This window comes from Hippopotamus amphibius, chromosome 8 (assembly GCF_030028045.1).
Source record: "Hippopotamus amphibius kiboko isolate mHipAmp2 chromosome 8, mHipAmp2.hap2, whole genome shotgun sequence".
Taxonomy (NCBI): domain Eukaryota; kingdom Metazoa; phylum Chordata; class Mammalia; order Artiodactyla; family Hippopotamidae; genus Hippopotamus; species Hippopotamus amphibius.
The window spans coordinates 84,666,028-84,682,335 of NC_080193.1; the positions used below are offsets into that span (position 1 = coordinate 84,666,028).

The 16,308-nt window shown below is 40.6% G+C and overlaps 1 protein-coding gene across 1 annotated transcript in view; it reads right to left on the reverse strand.

The window, feature by feature from the left end:
- MOGAT1 (monoacylglycerol O-acyltransferase 1) overlaps nucleotides 1–16,308 on the reverse strand; it is a 40,420-nt gene that overhangs the window by 13,532 nt on the left and 10,580 nt on the right. The window contains exons 2-5 of the mRNA XM_057745668.1: nucleotides 7,510–7,688; nucleotides 6,951–7,155; nucleotides 4,850–5,024; nucleotides 4,092–4,291 (exon numbers count right to left, since the gene is read on the reverse strand). Coding sequence (XP_057601651.1) covers nucleotides 4,092–4,291; nucleotides 4,850–5,024; nucleotides 6,951–7,155; nucleotides 7,510–7,688 — 759 coding nt within the window. The remainder of the gene's footprint in view (nucleotides 1–4,091; nucleotides 4,292–4,849; nucleotides 5,025–6,950; nucleotides 7,156–7,509; nucleotides 7,689–16,308) is intronic.

Here is a 16,308-nt window from a genome sequence, read left to right on the forward strand (position 1 = left end):
TCTGGAGGGGACCGTTCACTGTCATTCTGTCCACTCCTACTGCAGTTCAAGTGGCCGAAGTGACTCCTTGGATTCACCACGGCAGAGTGAAGCTGACTTCTCAAGACTGGAAGTGCATCCCTGATCCATCAACCCCGTGCACACTGACCATCCGGGAGAAACAAGTCGCGGCACCTGGGACCCTGGAGGACAACAGCCCTGCTTCAGTCACTCTGGAAGCTGACTGACCTATGCACAGCGGAAGCTTGAGGAATCGACCGTCAAGCAGGACAAACTGACAGACTGTTCTTATTTTCTGTGGACTGTCACCCTTTATCCCTAACTGTTGCTGTAATTCTTGGTCTGGTTTTCGCTTTAGGGCTAAGAGTGACCGCTCCAGCTGACTGGAAATGGGGCTAAAGGGTTTTGCTAGCATTTTTCTTTTCCCCGTGGCTAAGCTGTTTTATTGCTTTTGGCTGTGTTTAATCTGGGCCCCTCAAGTAGACTCAGATTCCCTGTCTTGTGACCCATGCCTTCGGATAACTCGGTCAGGTCAGGGAGTTACTTGGACCTTGCTTTACCACACCCACTTCTCATGCCAGGGACAAGCACGGGGGACTCGTACTCACCGTAAGACCACCTACTCCATCTGTCAACATGCGGACCAACATCCATGTTTTGACAGTCCCCCTCCGTGAGGAATAGCTGAACGTCCGGCACGCACAAGAAGGTGGGGATCTCATCAGCCGGACCCAAGTTACTCCTCCCCCCAGGCCAGTACCTGTACTATCTGATGTCTGTAAGGCCACAGGGCGATCACGCAGAGGCTTACAATGGGGACGGGAATACCAGCTACATGACAAATACACGTGTGAAGGAGTCTCCAGATGGCGTCCTTGGGGTGACCCCATAGATGACTACTGCCCCTTCTGGGGCTGTGTCTCATGGGCCACCTGGACGGGAAAAGATAAAGCAGCACTCCTCCAAAAGGAAGAGGGGTTTCTGAAAAATTTAACGTGAGCAACCGTTGCTTACAAATAGATGACAACAGCAAGGTCATCGAAAAAATCACCGACCAAATGAGAAAGATCGCTCATGTCCCAGTCCAGACCTGGAAAGGCTGGAACCCAGAAGACTTATTTGGAGGATGGTTTTCAGTCTTCAGGGGCTTCGAAACCCTCATAATTGGCATGCTCTTAATCCTGGGAGCTTGCCTAATCTCACCCTGCCTGGCTCCCCTGATGATCAGATCTGTCTCAGGCTTCATCCAAGCCATGGTTGAAAGAAAGAATGCCACACATGCAACGATGTTATGGAACTATAAACCCCTAAGCCAGACTGATGCTCTTAGACCCTAAAAGAGGGTTCTGAACATCAAAGCGGGGAATGTAGTGGGAACTCTAGGAACCTGAGGACCCAGAGGCCATAATTCAACCAGAGAAACAAAGCTGGGTCCAGCTGTTATCTACATGTGCCTGCTTACTCCTCAACTCCTCTTGCATGTTTTCTGCACCTCTCTGTTGCTGTGTAGCCCTTGTAACTCTGAAGCTGCCCCAGAGGCCATGAGAGAAGAGTATCCAATCAAGTCACATGCTACCTTCTGTGTTACCTTATTTGTGGCACAAAGAAAGCCTAATGTATAGAAAGTTAACAAAAAGTATAAAAGAAATGGCCCCGCTTTGTTCAGGCCTCAGCCTTTGGATACAAATCCGCTGGGCCTATGCCGGCATAAATAAATGCTGCTTCCTGCATATAGCCTTGGTGTCTTGCTTCACGCTGTAAAATCCTACAACACTACGACATGTGAAATTTCCTCTTTTAAATAGCAGGTTTCCCTCGTATTTTACTTTCTTGCCCAAACAACTTCTGTCATACTACCTGTACTGGCTCTACGACTTGAACTTAATAGTAAATTGATCTTAAAAAATTTTCATACATACTTGCTTGATTTCTGAAAATTTAAGAATTACAATAAGACAGGCCTAACAAAGACTAATTTGTTGATTCACAAATGCGTTGAGCTCCCACCCTGTGGGCACTGGGAACATAGCAGAGAACAGAAAAGGCAAAATCCCTGCCCTCCTGGAGGTCTGTGATGCAGAAACAAACAAACAAACAAAAAGCAACATTCTTGCAAGGAACTGTGATTCTTTATACACTGTTCTTAAAGTCTAAACTCATTTCCTTTTTCTCTCCCAGCTGTCATGATGGATGTGACATTGAAATCAGTTTCTCTCCATTATTATGTAATAAAATACAATCTATGTGAACATTTTATCGTAATTGGATAAACTGATAATAACAAGGATAAAATATGTAAATGACATACTATTTGTGACACACGTAAAGAAAATATATGGTAGCTTCTTTATAAATTATGTCCATTGAGAATGACCCTCAGGAAAGAGGAAAGAAGGTTTTGATGGAGGATGTAGAGAAACCTGATGGTTTGGCAAAGTCTGGTGTAAGAAATATGCAGAGACTGATGACGGGCATCTTAGAATTAGCCAGAGCACATTTTTAAAGGGATTTTAATTAACAGGACATTAACAGACAAAACCATTACAGTCTTAGTGAATCTTAGTGAATCTTGCTCACACTAAAATGAATGCTCTGGTTGAAGCTGCTGATGAAGTGGGGTCTGAGAGATATGGGGGGAAACTATTTATAGGATGGAGAATCAGAGCATCTCAGGACACCTTGGGAGTGAGAGGATTATAGATGAAGTAATGAGTTAGGATGAATTCAACTAATATTTGATGAGTTCTTGCGATGTGAGGTAGAGTTAAACTCTTAGTTAAGTAGAAGGGGAAGCAGAAGGACCACAAAATAATTTGCTGCTCTGGATGCTGCCTGAATTCTGCTTGGGGTGTGTCAGGGAGTCAACAGAGAAACAGCTCTGGGTTTGCAGTACACTGATTTAAAACAGAAATGAGCATAGTAACTTACATCATGGTTTCAATATCATATTGTGTTTTATTCTCTGTCGAATTTGATTGATAAACAGCTTTTGCTTTTGTTTACGGAACTATAAATAACTTACCCCATCTTGTGTTACTCCAAGTAAATAAAAGTTTTTAAATATATGTTTCCCGAGGGTCTGGTTCACACGAATCAGGCTGCTCTCAGTCATCTGACTCCCATTCGACTACCATGAGATCATGCAGCTGAGTATTTATGAGACATTGATATTCTTAGCTTTATTTTTAAAAGGCTTCGAGTAATAGCGGGATACTGAGGATGCCAGAGACTAGAAATGGTATTTCTGATGTAATCATTTGGGGGGTAAGTGGAAGCATGCACTGAAGCAATTTTCTTTTGTTCTGAATCTTTAACAGAAGCACGTTTGATAGGCATGAGTAAAAATCAGAGCTATAAACACAGATGGACCTAGAGATTAACATATTGAGTGAAGTAAGCCAGACAGAAAGACAAATATTGTATGATATTGCTTATATGTGGAATCTAAAAAAAAAAAAAGATACAAATGAACTTATTTACAAAACAGAAATAGACCCACAGACATAGAAAACAAACTTATGGTTCCCAAAGGGCAAAGGGTGGGAGGAGGGATAAATGAGGAGTGTGGGGTGAACATGGTGGTCACCCTCCTCCCCAACTCAATCCCCCAAACATGCCATTTTAAAAATAGTCAGTCTATATCAGAATACGTAGAAATATATCTAGTTGGGGAAAAAATGCTTTCGCCGTATTAACTGATGCCTATGTGAACTGTACACGATGAAGACATCTCTTATACAGAAATTTCCACATATTAATAGACTCTGATATAACATGTTCAAAGAATTGCCATGTTATAATCTGCTGGTACAGAGAAACAGATTCATGATAGAGTATTAGAAATTCTACTTCTAAAATTGAATTCTATTTATAGTTCAATAGCAATATTTTTAAAGTGACTCCCATTCAAATGGAAAATACAGTCATTTCATAAATAAAAGGCATACTGTAAATGAAGCTCAAATAACATCTATAGGATTATGATTTTAGGAAGTTCTTACTCAAAGGTATTTCAGTAACAATAAACATTGTTCAAAGTAAGGTAACCCTTTTCCTCAGTTTAACAAGCCTCTAGTCTTTGATGTACATACCAACAGTGTGGATGGGTTTCCTATAGGGCATTAGGCCAAAATTGTATTGAAAAACTCCTCTGGCATGGAACAGGGGCAAAGTAAATCCCACGATCTTCTGTAGTTTCTCCTGCACAGTTCGAAGCCATGAGCCTTCAGGGTTGCTAACTTGTTTAAATAGTTCATTTTCACCAAAAGAAAACACTGGCACCAAATAAGCACTGCAAATAACAAGGAGGAAGAATAAACATTTTCAATAAAAAAGATTTAAATATTTCATTCAGCCCAGCTGACTTTTGCAACAGATTCCTAACAATTCTTTAATGCTCCCAAGCCTCCCTATAGCACTAAGTTCATGTTCCATACGTTGAAACTGACTTATACCTGAAGTCCTCTGGGGAGGTACCTCAGCAGTCTTAGTGATTTATGGAATCTTCTTCTATAGAAAATCAAGGTTCCAGGAAGTTTCTTTTTCATCTATGGTTTTGGCTATGGTTCATTTGTTCATTTGGCTGGAAATTTATACTGTGCATATAAAATTTTGTATTTTTTGTTTGCTTTGCTCTTAAAGATGAGTTAAATTGCTAGATGCCATGGCATTGAGCTACCTTAGTGGGAACTTTGTATTCTATAAACATAAACATCCACATCTGTTTTCACTGGGAAGCCGATTAGGAGGTCTGTCTTTAAGGGCCAGAAAAATTACTTTACTTCTTTGTATTCATTTAATAATGTGTTAACTTCCCTGACCTAGTTGCCTGAAATGAAAAGCCACTCACCCATGAGTCAAAGCAATTTTCACAAATCCCTTCCGCTGGCGGATGAACAGAGTGAACTTTCCAGGATGGGCGTCCAGTGATTCCTCTGCACCCCCAAGCACAATGACTGAGATGTTTCCACCTCCTTCCTTACTTAGCACGTGAGACACACTTTTCTTGGAAACTGAGACTATTCCTTAGTGAATAAAACAAAAGGCATTAACGAATTGCCCTTTTACATTCATATCATAATAGTCTATGGCGCCAGCAAATATTTCACATTTCCTGCACTGCTTACATTTGGAGCACTTTGCAGATTTATAATTTTTTCATAGCCAAATCTTTGGTGATAGATTCCATTAGTAAGATCTAATGTTTTAGCAGGTGATGGGTTAGGTCTTTAAAATGCCACTTGCTTATTACTAAGTCTACCACTTGTTCAGGTAGGTTATGTACTGCTCAATTCTACAGATTCCATTCAAATTGTATTATAAGTAAAAGTGCCCCCTGGAGTTGTTCAGTGCACAACCTGCATAGCTGTATGTGGTGGTCTTAATCATTATCCTGGCAGATCCTTACTCAGAACCAAACAGTATATCCTCCAGGAGATTGCAATGGATCTTTTGAACATACAATGGTCTGTTTTCAGGTATTCTATATGCATTCTTATTTTTCAAACATAGATTTATAATGTAAACGGTTTAAAAAATTCAGACATCTGACAACCTATATCAGTTGCTAAATCTGTGCATGGTTCCAAAATGTCAGTTTGACTTTGGTAAACTGTTTAAGACATAAGTTACATAATTGTTCCATCTTTATATCAGGCCTTCCCATGTGAAAGTAACTTTAAAGACTCCTTTTCAGATTTTAAGTGGACTCTGTACTCTTGGGGGAAAATACTATGAACTCTTGGAGGAAAAGAATAAAGATGAAAACACAAACAACTCGTGACCCATATTTCAGAGATAATCACTTTTTAATGTCTTATTGTTTCCTTACATTCTTGATTTTATCCGGTTCTTTAGTCATAAAAGAATGTGTTAACTTTATCAAAACACAGCACTTCATCTCCTGAAGGAAATTATATGCTCACTTTACTGTGGGTTCCGGTTACTGGGGGATATAAAATTAGGACAGGATTCTGAATGGTCAGCAATTCTCTGAAGAAAAGAGGCAGAGGGGAGTGGGTTAGAGGGTGGAGAACCTGAGCCAAGATGGATATGAACTTTCACTGAGTGCAAGGCATGGCCATTCTGCTCTGCGTGCCCTGAGTGAGAGCGGAGGCACCGCTTCCACTGGAAAGAGGGCCTCTTGGATTTCCAGACACTTGGCAGTCCTCGCTTGCCTCTGGCCACTTCTCAGTTTCCTCCTGAGGCTTCCTTTCTTCAGGCCATGCTTAAATGCTATTTCTCAGGGCTGATAGGGACTAAATGTTTATGTTCCTCCAAAATTCATATGTTGAGGGACTTCCCTGGTGGCGCAGTGGTTAACAATCTGCTTCCCAATGCAGGGGATGCGGGTTCGATCCCTGGTCAGGGAACTAGCTCCCATATGCATGCCACAACTAAGAGTTCGCATGCCACAACTAAGGAGCCCGCCTGCCACAACTAAGATTCAGTGCAATCAAAAAAAAAAAAAAAGGATGGTATTAGGAGGTGGGGCCTTTAGGAGGTAATTAGGTCATGAGAGTAGAGCCCCCAGGAATGTGATTAATGTTCTTATAGGAAGAGGAACAGAGCTAGTATGTTCTCTCTTTCCACCACGTAAAGATACAATGAGAAGTCGGCCATCTGCACACCAGCAAGCGGACCATCACCACACACTGGATCTTCCCGGCCTTCAGACTATGAAAAATAAATTTCTGTTGTTCCAGCTACCCGGTCTATGGTATTCTCTTACAGCAGCCAAACTAAGACAGGCTCCTTCACTGTCTCTCTCGTCTTTAACCTCATCTCTACACATGGATTCGTCCCCCACTTATGTGTGCTGAGTTGTCCCAAGTCCACCTCCTTACAATTTTACTCTAAGAAACTATAAACCCAGCTGGTTTGGGAGGGGGCATTCTATGTGGTCCTGCCATCCCAGAACCCTACAGAAACAGTAATCTGCCTTCACTTACCACTACTCATCAGATATTCTCGGAAGAGCGGACACCGGAACCAAAATGGAAGCACATGAAGATACGCAGTGAGGCCGGGAAACAGCTCCTTGAAGTTTGAATAATTTGTACAAAAGTTTCCAAAGGCTCCAGTAACAAGCACTCCATGGGGGTGAAACCCAAATATGTAGTTGTGACTTGGGTCCAAATCCCAAGTTTTGATGAGCTACAGTGCATTTATATTGACATAAAAAAAATACAATGTTCTCTGATTAGTTTCCAATAAGAAACAGAAGGACTCAGAATTAGTTCTATGTTCAAGAGGAAATGGAGAACATGACTCCTTTTTGTTCCCTGGGGTAGAGCTGTTTCCAAATTTTTTAACTGTTTCCTGAACCCAGAGCCCCTCACACACAGCCTTCTCAATGTTGTCAATTTAGCTTTGACTCCATTTAGCAACTTGGACTGAATTGTAGGCTCTCTCCCTTAAAAAGGGAAAAGCTTGAAAAATATGGGATAAAAACACATTTGCATTCTTCTCCTAGCTTAAAACCATACTATATAAAACAATTCTACTCACATGAATTGGAAAATAGTCCTTAAAGTATCTCCAAACGGACCAGCTTCTGACCCAGTCAGATCTCCTGCCTCCTTGCTCTGGAGTTTGCCAGTCAAAGTAAAGCCATGTCAAGTAAGGGATGTAGAGGAACCAGTAGTTGTATATGATCAGGAACACAATGACTCCAAGGAACACCTGTGCTGTAAGAAAGGGGAAGACCTCAGGAATCAGGGCCAGTTAGCATCTGCCCACTGTACTGTACAATCACTGGCCCAAGGTAGGGGGATCTATTACATACAAAGTCTGTTCAACTGAACCTCGGTTCAAGTGAGGTAATGTAACAAGACAGCAATGGTACAATATGATTTAACATTTCCTGGATGTTTAGTATATGCCAAGTATTGTACTGTGGACTCCACCCACATATTTTTTAATTTAATCCTCATATAGCCACAGCATGGGTGAAGCAGCCTTAGCACTCCTAACATTCTTTTTAGAGTAGGGAACATGGCAGCTTAAGGAGGTTAAGTGAACTGCCCAAGCCACATGGAATGTTTGAGTGGCTGACCTGTCTAAATTCAAGGTACAATACAGATGGCCAAGAAGCACATGAAACATCACTAATTACTAGAGAAATGCAGATCAAAACCACAATGAGGTATCACCTCACACTAGTTAGAATGGGCATCATCAGAAAATCGACAAACAGTAAATGCTGCAGAGGGTGTGGAGAAAAGGGAACACTCTTGCACTGTTGGTGGGAATGTAAATTGATACAGCCACTATGGAGAACATAATGGACTTTCCTTAAAAAACTAAAAACAGAATCACCATATGACCCAGCAATCCCACTACTGGGCATACACCCAGAGAACATCACAATTCAAAAAGACACATGCAACGCAATGTTCACTGCAGCACTATTTACAATAGCCAGGTCATGGAAGCAACCTAAATGTCCATCAACAGATGAATGGATAAAGAAGATGTGGTACACATATACAATGGAATATTACTCAGCCATAAAAAGGAGAGAAATCAGGTCATTTGTAGAGGTGTGAATAGACCTAGAGACTGTCATACAGAGTTAAGTAAGTCAGAAAGAGAAAAACAAATGTTGCATATTAATGCATATTTGTGGAATCTAGAAAAATGGTATAGATGAACTGGTTTGCAAGGCAGAAATAGAGACACAGATGTAGAGAACAAACATCAAGCAGGGAAAGGGGGTGGGATGCACTGGGAGATTGGGACTGACATATATACACTAATACGTATAAGATAGATAACTAATGAGAACCTGCTGTATAGCACAGGGAACTCCACTTCGTGGTACAGTAGAAACTAACACAACGTTGTAAAACAACTATACCCCTATTTTTAAAAATTGAATATCAATTAATTAATTAATTCTAGACCCATTCTCAAAGCCCAGGGCCCTATACCCACCTCCCTGATGTGATACATGGAGGAACCGTCGCTGACAGGAGGGATGTAGGGGAGTTCCTGCTACAAGTGTTCACCTTGATTGGGCAGCCATTATTCATGTGCCCATAAAGAGGGCACATTCCACTGACAAACTTCATTTTCAGGAACTCTACTGCCAGGGAGAGAAATGGCACAGGAGGGACTCTATGCCTTAGCTCGTCTACCACTTCTTGTGACGTTTCACAATGACAGTGCAATCCTAATTATTTGCACACCTAATGATGTAACTTCAAACAGATGACACAGGAACTGATAAAACTTGACCTGGGCAGTAGGAACAAGAATATTTGCCTTCGGTGCTTTGTGATGACCTAAAGGGGTAGGATAGGGAGGGTGGGTGGGAGATTCAAGAAGGAAGGAATATGGGGATATATGTATTCATATAGCTGATTCACTTTGTTGTACAGTAGAAACTAACACAACATTGTAAAGCAATTATACTCCAATAAAGATGTATAAAAAATAAATTAAAAAAAATACAAATGTGATCACACCAAAAAAAAAGAATATTTGCCTTAAAGTAACACATTAAACTAAGCTAGACATTTTCTTTTTATATCTGTGCTGTGTTATACTAAAAATATTTATATAAAGAAAAACATATCAATGGGGAGGAGCACAAAGGTTTAAAGCCTGGCACAGAGTAAGTGCTCAACAAATGCCAGCTATCACGATTGCTTTCAGGAGTGCTGTTGGCTCTCTCTTCATTATGTGCTACAGTCTCTAACCTAGTACTGACTTCGGTCCCCCAAGCTCCTATCCATTCTCAGCTCTGTTAAAAAGAGCTTTTGAAGAGGAAAATTAGAAACTTGCCCTCAGCTAAAAATAACTCCATGCTTGTTCTGCTTTTGTAAAATATGCTTGCTGTGCAGAGAAAAACAAACAAAAAAACCCAGTATGACCTAGCAATCCAATGTAACCATAAGATGTTTTGCTAAAAAATGGAGTGTTCTGCACCTGCTCTTGTAAGTTTCTATTTGGAAACTTCTGGTGCTCTGTAAACCAAGTAACCAATCTACCCATGCTAACTGTAAACATGTGCACTAACCCCTATAAAAGTAAAGCTCACCCTGAGCTCAGGGCCAAGAACTTTGGAGCGTTAGCTCATCTGGGGCCACCAGCTTAATAAACCTGAGTTCTTCAACCCTCCGAGTGTGGTGCTTGGTTTCTCGACGGACCGATTTCTGCAACACTTTGTCCCCAAATGATCCATCATGGTATCTGCGTTAGAACACCTTGATCTGTTACTCTTTTATAGATATAGCTGTAGACATAGACTTGGGTTGTTTTTTTTTTAAAAAACAGAACACATGTTTATATGTCTAGAAATATATAAATCAAAAATTTCCCAGTATAGATTTAACCCAAATACAGAAATGAACCCCATCAGAGGACTGACTCGCTCTTTCCAGCGTGGGTTAAAGGTTAAAAGTGTGTGAAAGGTTAAGAAAGCATGTGCCCTCCACCACTCAGTGGGGTGTTTTCTTGCATTCTGGAAGTTTCCATGAGTCTGGGAGTGAGACCAAAAGAGTGTCCTCTGTCCTTGTTCCTACCAAGATCACTCTACCTGCTTCCCTCTACCCAGGTTTGTGCATTGACAATGTAATTAATTTTGTTTATTTTATTAAAATGTGCAAAACATTTACAAGAAACATGAACAGGTCTCATTATTCTCTACCCCAGGCTAGATCAGGTGAGCTACGATGGAGTAGGGGAGGGAGAGTAGTTACTGAGTAGTGACTGTCTCCCATAGGCAACCTTATTTACTCTGCCTTGCAGCCCTCATAGTATACAGTTCTGTGCCCGTTTTGTAGTTGTGGAAACTAGGGCTCAGGGAATTTGAGTGTCCAAAGGACTTGAACCTGGATCTACCTAATCCTTAAACCTATGTACTTTTTTTTAAAAAATAAAACCAAACTATCCCCAGCTAACAGTCACAACACCATAAACGTATAAGTGTTTATTACAAGTACATAAGCAGGTTCATACACATAAAGAATCAGGCACATGGAAGGTTCTGCTTTCTTTACTATAGAGACGGAGAAATTAAGACCAAAAGCACATTGACTTAATTTCAATCACAGAGTGAGTCAAGAGCAGGTCCAGAAACAAATTTCCCCAACTACTAATTCAATGGTCCACTCACGCAACCACATGTCCTCTAGTTGAATACACACTGCATATTTCTTTAATATTCATTATGTGTTTTGCACATACAATGGTTAAGACATGGATCTGGAATTGGACTCCTTATGTTGGAATCTGCCGCTGACTAGCTGCCTGACCTGGGGCGAGGTCTTTTACTTCCTGATCCTCAATTCCTTTACCTGTGAAATATGCTCATAACAGCACCTCTCTCCAAGGACTGCTGGGGGAATAAACAGAGATGTTACAGTGTTACAGTCCCCAGCACAGAGCAAGCACTTGACAAATGGAAGCCATTGTTACAATAACTGTGCTTACTAGGATACATCTGGAGAATGCAAAAAGTAGAATCAGACAAGATAACACTCATATTCCTGTCACCCAACAAAAAGTACTATTAAATTTTCCCTTGTGGTCTTTTTTTCCATCAAACAGATTATGTTTCTTTAACACAGCTGATCATACATGTTTTTTATGTGCTATTTTGTCACTTAGGATTATCTCACCTTAGCTGCTTGGTATTATAAATTTGGCATTAAAACCTCTCTCTATGAATTAACAGACAAAGGCTTAATCTCTGAAATATATAAACAGTTCATCCAGCTCAATATCAAAAAAACAAACAAGCCAATCAAAAAATGGGCAGAAGACCTAAAAAGGCATTTCTCCAAAGGCATACAGATGGCCAAGAGGCACATGAAAAGCTGCTCAACATCACTAATTATTAGAGAATTGCAAATTAAAACAACAATGAGGTATCACCTCACACCGGTTAGAATGGGCATCATCAGAAAATCGACAAACAGTAAATGCTGCAGAGGGTGTGGAGAAAAGGGAACACTCTTGCACTGTTGATGGGAATGTAAATTGATACAGCCACTAAGGAGAACAGTATGGAGGTTCCCTGGGAAGCTAAAAATAGAGTTACCATATGACCCAGCAACCCCACTGCTGGGCATATACCCAGAGAACACCACAATTCAAAAAGACACATGCAATGCAATGTTCACTGCAGCACTATTTACAATAGCCAAGACATGGAAACAACCTAAATGTCCATCAACAGATGAATGGATAAAGAAGATGTGGTACACATATACAATGGAATAGTACTCAGCCATAAAAAGGAGCGAAATCAGGTCATTTGTAGAGGTGTGAATAGACCTAGAGACTGTCATACAGAGTGAAGTGAGTCAGAAAGAGAAAAACAAATATCGCATATTAACATATATATGTGGACTATAGAAAAATGGTACAAATCAACCGGTTTGCAAGGCAGAAACAGAGACACAGATGTAGAGAACAAACATATGGACACCAAGTGGGGAAAGCAGGGAGGGTTGGGGGGGAATGAATTGGGAGATTAGGATACCAAATTGTACACTCTAAATATATGCAGTTTATTGTCTGTTAAAAAAAAAAAAAAAACCTCTCTGTAAGTTATTTTTAATGACTGAGCAACATTCCATTGGTTGTCAGTACTAACTGAAATTCTTTTTTTTGAAAGTTTGGGCTTCTAACAACTTTTCTCTATAAACATAATTTTGCATAAAGATTCTATTTCACATCATAAACAGAAGAACCAAGATAGTTTTTTAATCCCTTGATCCCTAATTGGATCCAAAGCAGATAACACTATAAAAACCAGGTGATTAGATCACCTCTATTTTCTATTTTTATTCCACTAAGCAATCCAAGGTAACATGATTCTTCTAAACTGGAGGTCAAACAGACGAGAAAGGTATAAAAATTTACGCCAAGACATGGTGCAGCTCTCAAAACTGATGTTGATATTTTAAAAAATTGTTTAGATTCACAAACCAAGTTGCACTGAAGGCCTACAGTCCCAGTTGCCATTTTTTTCTTTTCTCTTTCTTTCTTTCTCTCTCTTTCTTTCTTTCTTTCGCCACATTGCAGCATGTGGGTTCTTAGTTCCCTGACCAGGAATTGAACCATGCCCCCTTACAGTGGAAGCTTGCAGTCCTAACCACTGGACAGCCAGGGAATTCCGCTAAATTTCAGCTTCCTTGACTTGGGTATATTCTGGATGACAAACCACAAGTCAGCCCTCCCATCGCTTATACTCTATTTTTAGTTTAACTGCCATAGACTCTACATTCTCTGCATCAGTGAGAAAGCTGCCTCCCACTTGCTATTTTTTATTGAGGTGACATTCACATAACATAAATTAGCCATTTTAAAGAAAACAATTCAGTTGCATTTAGTACATTGACACTGTTGTGCAACTCCCACTTTTACCTAGGTCCTAAACACTTGGATCATTCTGAAATGGAACCCTGTACCCATTAAACAGCTACTATTTCCCGCTCCCCTGCCCCTGGCAAGCACTCATCTGCATTCTTTTTGGATGGATTTACCTATTCTAGATATTTCATATAAACAGAATGATCCAATATGTAACCTTTTGCAGACTTTCACTTACCGTCAAGTTTTTGAGATTCAGCCATGTTGCAGCATGTATCAGTACTCCATGCCTTTTTATGGCTGAATAATATTCCCACATATGGACAGGTCACAACTTGTTTATCCATTTATTTATCTGCTGATGCACATGTGGGCTGTTTCCACCTTTTGGCTACTGTGAACCTTTACCAGTACTGAAAGTCAGAAAGGCTCAGCCAAAGTGTATCCATCATCACTAACTTTACCATCACCAGTAAAGGGACAAAATAACATTTGCCTCTTGTTATGATCAAATGGGAAATACACCCCATCACCTTTGTGCTCTTGCTGCCAAAAATGTCTAACCTGACTCCAATCATGAGAACGTAATTAGGCAAGTCCAGATTAGGGGATATCCTACAAGATAATTAGCTGGGACTGTTTTAAAAATATCAGTGTTATAAAAGACAAAAAAGCAAATAAAAAGTATAGGAACAGGTCTAGATTTAAAGGAAAATTTGAAGACAATTAGGGCAATCTGAATATGAGCCATGTATTAAATATTGCTTCAATGATACATTTCTTGGGTGTGATAATGGAATTGTGATTATGCTCAAAATCTTTGTTCTCAGGAAACACATTCTACAGTATTGAGCAATGAAGTGCACTGATTTTTACGACTTTCTTACTTTCAAATGGTTCAACAGCAACAAAAACAACAATGTGTGTGTGGGTCTATAGGGACAGAGAAAACAAATCCTGTAAAATCCTAAGAGTTGGTGAATCTAGGTAAAAAGAATGTTTACTGAACTGTTCTTAAATACTTCTAAATTTCCAAAATTAAAATATGGGGTGGGGGTGGGGGGGACTTCCCTGGTAGCGCAGTGATTAAGAATCCACCTGCCAATGCAGGGGACATGGGTTCAAGCCCTGGTTCGGGAAGAACCCACATGCCGAGGAGCAACTAAACCCATGCACCACAACTAGTGAGTCTGCGCTCTAAAGCCCACAAACCACAAATATTGAGCCCACGCTCTGCAATTACTGAAGCCCACGTGCCTACAGTCCATGCTCTGCAACAAGAGAAGCCACCACAATGAGAAGCCCGAGCACTGCAACGAAGAGTAGCCCCGGCTCACCACAACTAGACAAAGCCTGCACGCAGCAAGGAAGACCCAATGCAGCCAAAAATAAATAAATACATAATAAAATAAATATTTTTTAAAAAATAAAAGATGGGGAAATGTGTGAATTGTGTATGTAATTGATAATAACGCATAATAAATTAAGCACTGCTGTGTGGGAACAAGTTGGGACCTCACAGGGAGCCCTACATCTGCAGTGAAATCTTTTTTTTTTTTTAAATAAATTTATTCTTTTATCCACTGGCTACTTTGGGTATTCTTTGCTGTGCGCAGGCCTTCTTCAGCTGCAGCGAGTGCAGGCTTCTTATTGTGGCGGTCCCCCTGCCACAGAGCACAGGCTCTAAGCGTGCGGGCTTTAGTAGTTGCGGCACTTTGACTCAGTAGTTGTGGCACACGGGCCCAGCTGCTCTGCAGCATGTGGGATCCCCCAAGACCAGGGCCTGAACCTGTGTCCCCTGCACTGGCAGGCAGACCCCCAATCACCACAGCACCAGGGAGGTCCCTGCTGTGAAGTCTTGACTTGCAATCTCATACATGAGGAGTGAATGATGGATCCAATGACCCACTTTTAGCTTCAAAGCTGCCTTCGGGCATCCCTAGCTTTATAGAAAGAAGTATTCCAGCAAAATCAGGGATATAAATTTTATTTTTTCACGAACTAAAGACTTCTGGCAAGGAGTGGTGGCCAGGTCTATAGCTTTTGGGTGATGGAAGGTCCTTTGGTGCTTATGTTGACTCTTCCTGTCTCTGCTCCTCCATCTGTTCTGGCTTCAATGGATTCAACCTGGATACTTAAAATCCGTAAGCAAGACAGTACAAATGAAATGCTGAACAAGAGAGTACAAATGAAAATGTTCGGTAGTGTTTGACCCACAGTAAATGCTCTATCGATGTTAGCAGAATTTGAAAAGTAAATGAATCTTAATAACGCACTTTGCCTTGGGCATTTCTTCAATCAAAGACCTGATATATATAAGTTGAAAAATTCCTTTAAGTTCTAGGTTGTAGTTTTCCTTATCAGTTTTTTCAAATTTTAAGAAAGCATTATTTATAATATGGAAAAATAATAGGTTAGTGAAACTTTAATAAAACAATACACAGAAAGCCATTAGAACAATGACAGTGCAGGAATTCCCTGGCAGTCCAGTGGTTGGGACTCTGCGCTTTCATTGTCGAGGGTGCGAGTTCAATCCCACAAGCCACATAGTGAGGCCAAATAAATAAATAAAAGAATATTTAAAAAAAAATGATGGTGGAAGCAGCTCCTTTGCCCCTTTCCTGTTTGCGCATTTCTGTTCCCCTCTAACCTCAAAAGAAAGTAATTATAGGAATGAGATCACTAAGCAATTGAAACTAACTCCCGACTTATGGTCTCCTGAATGCATACCATGCTTTGCCTAACCTGCTAATCCTTTTCCTAGAAAAAAAGAAGTAAAAATGAAGAATTAAGCAGTTAAAAAATGATTAGCTCGCTACCTCCAATATCCCCCAGAGCAATCCTGCAGGCAGATCACACAGGCAGATAACATCCGAAGAGAGAGTCCGCCAGTCTGCACTCAGTGGAGCGTGATGCAGAACCCAATCTCTTGCCTTGATGATTCACTGAGATTCTCCCTCCCTCCCCCATTTTTCCCTTTAA